This window comes from Cherax quadricarinatus, chromosome 19, assembly GCF_038502225.1.
Source record: "Cherax quadricarinatus isolate ZL_2023a chromosome 19, ASM3850222v1, whole genome shotgun sequence".
NCBI classification, from domain to species: domain Eukaryota; kingdom Metazoa; phylum Arthropoda; class Malacostraca; order Decapoda; family Parastacidae; genus Cherax; species Cherax quadricarinatus.
Window position 1 is genome coordinate 37,303,298 of NC_091310.1, and position 10,702 is coordinate 37,313,999.

Below are 10,702 nucleotides of genomic sequence, written 5' to 3' on the forward strand. Positions count from 1 at the left end.
CTCCCGATATACACAATATATACAATGAGAGATGCGCACCTCCAAGTGTATATTCACCTCTCGCTGTACATACCCTGAGATATATACACCTGTCAGTGTCTATAAAATCATTTGGACCCTTTCAGTGTATATACCATGAGCGATATACACCTCTCGGTGTACATACATATACTATGTTGCAGTTGCAACTAGTTGTTTAAGGCAAAGCTTTTTCCTCGGCTGCCATGATGCAACAACCACTTGAAGTAATTCCAAGGTGAACTACAGTAATCTAGCAAGAGTGAGTAAGCACAAACGATTTTAATTAAAGAGAGATTATACATTCTCAAAAGGAACAAAATCAAGGAGTATAACACGCTTCCATACAAAATTAAATGAAAATGCAAATGGAAAAGGCATATGGTAATTTACGCTTGAGGCAGCGTAAGATAAAGGATTATTAACGTGTCGATCAACAAAAAAAAAGCTAAAAAACATTCGTCACACGCACAACGGGTCCAAGCTGGGGTCGAGGTCGAGTCTTCCTCCTCGCTGCTTGCGGGGGTATAAATAGCTGGTCCCAGGCAGCTGACAGACATCCTCAGCTGATCCTCACGCCGACAACATGAAGTTCGTAAGTATAGTTGAGAGAGAGACACACCACACATAAACTAAGGTACGACTTCGGCAACCACATATACGAGCTGATAAGACGAAGTACAATAAGGGAGTTACGCAGTAAATATTGTTCGAGGGGGAGGTTCTTGGAGTCATATGCAAGGTTTAGAAAGACACAGGAGCAAATGCCAGGACATATTTATTAAAAGAAACTTTCGGTCCTGGGACCTTGATCACTTTGGTTAGAAGTGATCAAGGTCCCAGGACCGAAAGTTTCTTGTAATAAATACATCTTGTTTGCTCACGAGTCTCTCTAAACAACTTGTAGGTGTTACTTACCAAGGTTAGTAAGTAAGTTTATTCAGGTATACACAAATATAGTTACATAGATTATCATACATAGCAGCATATGTGTAAAGTACCTAGGATAATCCCAAAAAAGTCAGACAGAGTTACTTATTTCCACGTCATACGACAGGATTATCAGAGTACGCAGTGCAGGTATAGATCTCACACTTGGTCAAACACATCCAGACGCTTCATAAAGACAAGAAACATCTCTTCGGCGTAAGATTATTATTATTATTATTATTATTATTATTATTATTATTATTATTATTATTATTATTATTATTATTATTATTATTATTATTATTGTTACTCCAGCGTAAGAGTAGTGGAACGAGGTAGACAGCCACATACAGCAGCAACTGATGACACGTCGAAAATAACACGTTAATATCATACAGATAATTCAAGTCAGCCAATGGAGAGTTCATAAGTTCTTTCTGCTCCCCAAAAAATTGAAGCTCTTCTGCCCTCCCCCCCCTCACCAAGCGAAAATTCAAATAGATAGCAAAACAAATACACTCACACACACACACACACACACACACACACACACACACACACACACACACACACACTAGGTGGGTAGCTAAAATTACTGTGTATTACCTCCTCGGAGGCCAATTACATCGTCTACAACAACAGTGTTTTTAAAGTACCAAAACAAAAAGGAAGAAAACACTTTCAGTTTTTTGGGTTAACAGTGTCAGCATTTTCCTCTCTCACCTTGACTCAGCCTCATTATCATCGTCTTCTCTCCCTGCTTAAACCTCATTCTCCCTAGCTTCTTTTCTCTCCCTGACTAAACCTCAGCATCCCTATCTTCTCTCTCTGACTAAACCTCAGCATCCCTATCTTCTCTCTCTGACTAAACCTCAGCATCCCTATCTTCTCTCCCTGACTAAACCTCAGCATCCCTATCTTCTCTCTCTGACTAAACCTCAGCATCCCTCTATTCTCTCCCTGACTACACCTGAGCATCCCTATCTTCTATCGTTGACTCCTCATCATCTCTTCCCGACACAGACTCTCGTCATCTGCCTGGTCGCCCTGGCCTCCGCTGCCCCTGATAAAGATGCCCATACCCTCGTAGACGAGCGAAGCGACTCCGGCGACGGCAATTTTCACTACAACTTCGAAACCAGCAACGGAATCGCCGCCGAGAAGACCGGCACCCCAGGCTCAGAGGGCCAGAGCAACATGAAGGGCTCCTTCAGGTGAGCAACACATTTCCGAGGTTGTCAACATCGTTAGAACTATATTATACTATAGATAAAGTGTGACAAACACTTGTCAATGTTCAATAATAACCCACATGAAGACAGAAACTTTAGAAGATTAATTGGTCTGCATATTTCAATCCCCTTCAGAGATCTTCTGAGTTTCTGTCATTATGTGGGTTATTAATGAGCATATTTTGTGTTTTGCGAATAATATTTTTAATTTAAAATTAAGCACTTAGCCTGGAGTGGGCTGACTTATTCCATTTACAGTGTCTAGCTTCGTCTCTTTCCAATATTAGGAGAATAATTTTTTCACTGTTTTCTTCTTCAGGTTTACCCTCCCCGACGGCACCCCCGCTGAGGTCACCTACATCGCTGACGAGAACGGCTACCAGCCCAGTTCCGACTTGCTGCCCGTCCCCCCAGCCCTCCCCCCCCACGTTCACGAGCTCCTCCGCATCGCTGAGGACCAGCGCGCACGAGGCATCACCTTCGAGAAATAAGTAGAAGGTCGACCCACTCCTCGACTTACATGTTACTGACCTTCCTGTATATAGCGAACTCGTGAGGGCAACTATTTGGGGTATCCTCTGACACACCAGACCCTGAACACACTTCATCCTTCTCATTCGTGTACAATAAATGTAATATTTGCATTTCTAAGTCTGTTTATCCCATACGCTGTGCTACTGAAATTAAGCGAAGAAAGCTAACCAGTGTGTTTCTCGAAATGGTAACAAGAAGACTGCAAATAAACCGGGGAACGGGCGAGGTTTGAATCCAAGGCGGGTGAGTCGTGAAACTCCAGGAGCTTAGCTTAGTTAATATAACAGTTGTGTAGCAAGACTTACACTGATGATCCACACATTTGATGCTTCCAATAAATCAACAAACGTCATACTGAATAATTTGCAAGAAATAAAGCTGCATTTTTTTTAATTTAGAAGCGCTAAACCCGTAGGGATTATACAGAGGCTGGAGAATGGGAAGCAGTCAGGTACAATCCGAGAAGGGGGGGATAAATCTACTTCCTTGGACGAAGAGCCCCTCACGTGTGCCTCCCTCAGGGTCACCTCACCGAGGGGAATGAGTGTGCCTTCACGCTATATTGCTGCGCATTTGCAGAAACAATTGCTCCCAAAAACGCACGTGTGTGTGTGTGTGTGTGTGTGTGTGTGTGTGTGTGTGTGTGTGTGTGTGTGTGTGTGTGTGTGTGTGTGTGTGTGTGTGTGTGTGTGTGTGTGTGTGTGTGTGTGTGTGTGTGTGTGTGTGGTGTGTGGTGTGTGAAATTACATGCGCATTATGTAACAAAGATTGCTATATGCGAAGAGGCAGGGTCATGAGCTATGAATCGACCCCTGCAAATACAAATAGGTAAGTACACACACATACACACACACACAGGGAAGGCACTACAATGGATCAGGGAATACTTGTCAGGAAGACAGCAGCGAGTCATGGTACGTGGCGAGGTGTCAGAGTGGGCACCTGTGACCAGCGGGGTCCCGCAGGGGTCAGTCCTAGGACCAGTGCTGTTTCTGGTATTTGTGAGCGACATGACGGAAGGAATAGACTCCGAAGTGTCCCTGTTTGCAGATGACGTGAAGTTGATGAGAAGAATTCATTCGATCGAAGACCAGGCAGAACTACAAAGGGATCTGGATAGGTTGCAGACCTGATCCAACAATTGGCTCCTGGAGTTCAATCCCACCAAGTGCAAAGTCATGAAGATTGAGGAAGGGCAAAGAAGACCGCAGACGGAATACAGTCTAGGGGGCCAGAGACTACAAACCTCACTAAAGGAAAAAGATCTTGGGGTGAATATAACACCAGGCACATCTCCTGAAGCGCATATCAACCAAATAACTGCTGCAGCATATGGGCGCGTAGCAAATCTCAGAACAGCATTCCGACATCTTAATAAGGAATCGTTCAGGACCCTGTACACCGTGTACGTTAGACCCATATTGGAGTATGCGGCACCAGTTTGGAACCCGCACCTAGCCAAGCAAGTAAAGAAACTAGAGAAAGTGCAAAGGTTTGCAACAAGACTAGTCCAAGAGATAAGAGGTATGTCCTACGAGGAGAGGTTAAGGGAAATCAACCTGACGACACTGGAGGACAGGAGAGATAGGGAAGACATGATAGCGACATACAAAGTACTGAGAGGAATTGACAAGGTGGACAAAGACAGGATGTTCCAGAGATGGGACACAGCAACAAGGGGACACAGTTGGAAATTGAAGACACAGATGAATCACAGGGATGTTAGGAATAGTTTAGAAAGAGATGTAGTGGAGGCAGGATCCATACATAGCTTTAAGCAGAGGTATGATAAAGCTCACGGTTCAGGGAGAGTGTCCTAGTAGCGACCAGTGAAGAGGCGGGGCCAGGAGCTTGGGATCGACCCCTGCAACCTCAACTAGGTGAGTACAACTAGGTGAGTACACACACACACTCACACACACAACAGGCCATGTCTCCTTACAGATGGTAACTAACATACATAAATACAGTACTGGTGTTTATTGTATATAATTGTTAATGGCTGTTGTTAGGAATGTGTTAGTGTCACGAGGAATATTATTACTGTCAGCTGAGATAATGTCTGCGCCCTCTCTTGTAATAACCAGGAAGATTTTCTTTTATTTTTTACACTTTCTATAATGTTGTCGGAAAGGTTTGACAGTGAGTCAAGAGGAAGATCTTGACGCTGCCTTACACCGTCTACACGAGGATGCTGAGCGGGGCTTAATTAATTCTTGGAGCCTTCACCTCCCATCCCACACATAAACACATTCGCTCATCGGCTAGGGAAGGACTAGCAGCAGCAGTTGCTCTGTCTCTATTAACACAGTCTCAAATATAAGTTCTATGTTGTAGCTATTATTTTCTCAAACTGAAAATACATTTGTTAATTTTGTAAAGGTCGGTGCAGACTGCACTGCAATTGCTTTAGCAATTGTAACTCCACTTATTTCTGCCGTAACTTGTGTTTACTATGCAAAGTAAACCATTCATTTTACAGCTTTAAAGCTTACTGTTTTTGTATCAGATTTTTAAGAGAGACAAATATGATGATATAACTTAAATATTTACACACACACACACACACACACACACACACACACACACACACACACACACACATTTAAAAAAATGCTTACCAATAAGCTTTATATTAAACAAGCTTTTATCAAGCGGGTTTTGTTTTGGCCATTCTGATGTAATATCTAAAATTTCTGATATTTAGTTAACAGCCAATAGATACCTGTTATCATAGTTTATTTTCTGATGTATATTGAATGAAAGGTTTAAATTTATAAAGAATTAAAAAAAATATTTCAGTAGGATTTAGTATTTTTTTACTTAAGACAGATGGAATACCAGTGAGGTATTCCATCCGATACTTTGATTGTGTTGAGCTAGAGCTCCCAGGCCCCTTGAAGAAACTGATCTCTATCCATGACCCTCTTGAAGATGTTGATCTCCATCTCCTGAACGTCTTAGGAGGACTGAATTATAACTTTCAGAACTCATCAAGAAGTTGATCTGCAGCTCATCTGTCTGCTGAGAGTTCTGAGGTACATCTGTCCCTCGTGTGTGGGTAGAGGTGTCGAGGCTTAAGGAAAACAACGACACCTCTACCTCGGATCGCGCAGCAAATGCACTTGTTGTAGTGAAACTTACGTAGACTAGACCTCAAAGCATAAGCCAGCGATGAATGCCAAAGACTAGGGGTTATTCACATAAGACAGGTCAGTAGCTATCTAAGCCAACACTGTCACCAATTGAAAGACCTCCGTCAAGTCTATCATCACTTAATACAAAGGAGGAGTTTCTCTTTTCCAGTCACTCTGACGACCTGGCCTGACTGATGTTGGAGTCTTTGTTTACAGAGACACCATCCTAACAAAATTCAGTATTTCAGTTGCGAAAACAGTCAGATGGATGACTGTTTGCGAACCTTAAACAGCGAGTGACTGTATTTTAGAGAGCACTTGGTAGTTCCCTGTTTCCTGGTCACGTCTGAAAATTTCTGATATTCCTGTATTTTACATTTTATTTGTTGTATAACCCTTGTGGTTTAGCGCTTCTTTTTGATAATAATAATAATAATAATAATAATAATAATAATACATTTTATTTATTGGCATTGTTGTATTTTATTACAAGTTTTTAGTATTAGACGATAATATAACTTTAGTCAACCTTAACCTAAATAACGTGAATCAAAATTTTTTTTTGAAAATCTTTTCTGACAAACTGACATAATTTACGAGAACAAGTTGGCAGACAGCACTCGGTGCCACAGGTTGGCAGACAGCACTCGGTGCCACAGGTTGGCAGACAGCACTCGGTGCCACAGGTTGGCAGACAGCACTCGGTGCCACAGGTTGGCAGACAGCACTCGGTGCCACAGGTTGGCAGACAGCACTCGGTACCACAGGTTGGCAGACAGCACTCGGTGCCACAGGTTGGCAGACAGCACTCGGTGCCACAGGTTGGCAGACAGCACTCGGTGCCACAGGTTGGTATACAGTAGTCTGTGCTACAGGTTGGCAGACAGTAGTTGGTACCACAGGTTGGCAGACAGCACTCGGTTCCACAGGATACCAACCACGATCCAATAGTCTCCGAGCCTACAGGGACGTAGTGGTACTACTGGTGAGTCAAGTCCCTGTATTTGTTTAGCTTGTAATCTTCCCTGAGATCAGTAGAGCCACCCTGCACTACTGACAGGGATGAACAAGTATAGTCCCACACCAGCAGTCCACCGTTCTTCCAGGGATATAACGTGATCCCATCAGGGCGACTGGCGGGCGTGTCTTAAGTGTTGGCTTGTAAACATGGAGGTTCTCTCTCGAGTGGGCATCGGCTTGTAACAAGGCTTCCCTTGATGAACTCGTTGACTTTATTTTGTCTACCATGGTCTGAACACGAAGAGCTCGGATCATGCAGGCCATATCGGTTCACGACCACTTACTCGCAAATACAATTGTAACCAGCGCTAATAGGGGCAGCAAGGCGGAGACCCGCTGCAATAGGAAGGGTCTGTGGGTCAAGACGTGTGCCACTCACAGAGATGGGATCTAGTAGGAGAAAGTCACCTGAGTGAGCTAACTCACCTGCAGATCTTGTGGCCACTATCATAGATGCAATAACCTTGTCTCTGATCGGGCTGTCTCAACTGGACTGTGAGCCCTGAAAGGGCATCCCACACGCTGGTGCCACTAATGTAGCTGGGGGGGTCATCCACCCCTGCCAATTTACGAATATATTCTGAGAGAATTTCTTTCACTAACTCGTTGGATCCATTGGAAGAGGATACGAAAGTTGGTAAGGCAATCTGAAAGACTGCATGCCAAGTCCGCCTAATTTGACGGGAAATGTGGCTTGCTCCCACTGATTCATCCAGGGAAAGGCTCAGTACTTTCTATGTACTCTTCCAGTTTGAGCCTGACAAAGAATAGAGAGCATCATATAAGATAAGTTAGCTTAAGGAAGTATAGACGCCTGGTGAGGAGATAGAAGGCTGATCCTGGTCTGCATTCGTTTGAGATTAGAAGGTTTTTGTTTAAAATAATATTTCCAGTAACATAGGACCCCAGTGGGGGGGGGGGCAAGAAGAGTACAAACTTTAATACTTTGCTGGATATCTGTAATGGGTTAGAAAAAAGGTTATTTTCATAAAGGCTTATTTTCAATGGGTTAGAAAAAGGCTTATTTTCATAATTCTGATGTCTTCTAGAAGGGATTCTTGAGTACCTGCTAATTTGCCATCATTCAAAAACTAGATATTGAGCTTGCTGGTCAGGATCTCTGTGACGTTTCTGATGGCCAGGAAGAACAGGAGAGGGGCTAGAGGGTCTCCTTACTGGACACCACGTGAGTCAGTTTCATGCTCGCCAAAGAGAAGTTTCGAATGGCTGTCGTAACAAGGGTGGATAATTGGATACAGTATAGGAAAATGCTTATGACCAGCTCTGATTACATCCTTTTTGACTGAATTAAAGACATATGAAAGGTCCGTTTTCAGGGATTTCTAGCAGGTGAGGTTAGTAATGCATGCACGTGTTGCATGGGCTACAGCTTCACAACCTTGTGGGATCCCGAACCCCAGTTACCTTGGTCTCAGCATAATGACTGCATCACGGCTGACTGTTCCCACTGCTGCCCTGACAACAAGGCGGCGTAAGATGTTGCCAACAGCAATGGGACTGATTTCTGTAACCTTCTTCAGTGCACAAAGGGACGCACCAAAAGAGGCCTAACAGCATCCATGCTCGACTAGTTCTAGATTTATACGAATATGTAACCGAGGCTTCATATTATCATGAAAGTGCACCGTACGGAAATATGTCCTCCAGATAAACAAGCGCAACACGTCCTCCAATTTTGTTTTACCGTTCTAACGACGGCTAGAGATCTTACAGTAAACCCCGAGTTAACGTAAGCAAGACATTTTTTTTTTTACTTCACTGTTATCCGGTAATTATTTGTAAATGTAGGTTAATGTACATTAACGCAAACGAAAAAAGACAAAGCAGACAGTAAAACAAATTTTAAAATTTCTAAAAATTTTCGAGCGCAAGAAAAATAAACGAAGAGAAACGTCATATAAAATTTCTTTAATGTGGGTTATTTCTATATATATATATATATATATATATATATATATATATATATATATATATATATATATATATATATATATATATATATATATATATATATATATATATATATATATATATATATATATATATATATATATATATATATATATATATATATATATAGAAATAACCCACATTAAAGAAATTTTATACGACGTTTCTCTTCGTTTATTTTTCTTGCGCTCGAAAATTTTCAGAAATTTTAAAATTTGTTTTACTGTCTGCTTTGTATGTCTCTTAGTGTATATACGATGAGAGTGTACTTTAATTGTTATTTCAGGGATGAAATTATTCTTGACTGGTTGTGTGTACATTTTACGTGCATCCTTAATGACCCTCGTGTAATAGACTTTAAACTCAATTAACTAATTTGAACCTTAACAAATCCCATGCAAAAAGTAGTGAGGGGGACTCAGTACTTCCGGTCCTAGTTTTAGTGAAGTGATCTTACACTAGACACAGGTGATGTCACCTTATACTAGTGACAAATGATGTCACCTTACACTAGTGACAAATGATGTCACCTTACACTAGACACAGGTGATGTCACCTTACACTAGTGACAAATGATGTCACCTTACACTAGTGACAAATTATGCCACCTTACACTAGTGACAGGTAATGTCACCTTACACTAGTGACAGGTGATGTCACCTTACACTAGTGACAAGTGATGTCATCTTACACTAGTGACAAGTGATGTCACCTTACACTAGTGACAGATGATGTCACCTTACACTAGTGACAAGTGATGTTACCTTGCACTAGGGACAAGTGATGTCACCTTTCACTAGTGACAGGTGATGTCACCTTACACTAGACACAGGTGATGTCACCTTACACTAGTGACAGGTGATGTCATCTTACATTAATGATCACCTTACACCAGACACAAGTGATGTCACATTACACTAGCCATAATTGATGTTACCTTACACTAGTCACAAGTGATGTCTCCTTACATTCGCCAATGAGAAGACGAATCTACCAAACGATCCATCAATTAGGTAGCCAAGGAAAAATAAGAAGCTTTAATTTAAACATGAGAGTGTGGACTGCTTGAAACTCATGTTGAAATCAGCTCTCGGTCCCATGGGGTGCTGCGACTCACTGGGAAACGTGTCACAGTGTGGAGTGCTTGACGATATCTTCAGCGTGATAGGTCTCCCAGCTCAGGTTGATATATCAATATATCCCTATATCCCTATATCCCTATATCCCTATAGCCCTATATCCCTATATCTCCAGTATGAAGCTCATTTAAGTGTGTTAGAATATGCAAAGGAAACACACAAAGCTCAGCCTGTAGATATTCTACTCTTATGTACATAGATTATGATATTTACACACTGAGTGTTCTCGCTATGTAACTCTCACGCTGAATAGGGTGCCAAACACACTGCGAGTTTCCTCAGCATGCAACTCGTAAAAAATAGGGTAGAAACACGTTGTGGGTGTTTCCAAAAGTTGTGGTTCGTACGTTCGATTACGTGCAGCAGGCAGTAACAGCCTTGATCAGGCCCTGATTCACGGAACACCCTCCAGGTATGCTCACACTGCATGCATTCCCACCCTGTAACTCACTGCAGAGTGTGCCGAGTATGTTACAATTTATTCTATTCAGCGTTAATCACACACCCGCTTCTCGCATCCCCTTTGTACCAGCCAAACGGGTAGTTAGGTAGAGGTAGTTGTCAAGGGCCCCCGACTACTCTGATTCCCTGTCAGGTTTACACAACCAATTGCGTGAAAGCTTGCTCTCGACTAAACTGATGTCATGTTTTCACACCTGGCTGGACGAGTACACATACATACTGGTCTATCCAGTAAGAGGCGAAAAGTCAGTTGAAATGG

The 10,702-nt window shown here is 42.3% G+C and overlaps 1 protein-coding gene across 1 annotated transcript; it reads left to right on the plus strand.

The window, feature by feature from the left end:
• Positions 1 to 543: 543 nt before the first annotated feature.
• On the plus strand, positions 544 to 2,824 carry LOC128688308 (cuticle protein AMP1B). Its single transcript, XM_053776071.2, has 3 exons — positions 544 to 613; positions 1,972 to 2,162; positions 2,500 to 2,824. Exons 1-3 carry the CDS (start codon positions 605 to 607, stop codon positions 2,669 to 2,671), a joined length of 372 nt encoding a protein of 123 aa, XP_053632046.1. The 5' UTR covers positions 544 to 604; the 3' UTR covers positions 2,672 to 2,824.
• Positions 2,825 to 10,702: the final 7,878 nt, after the last annotated feature.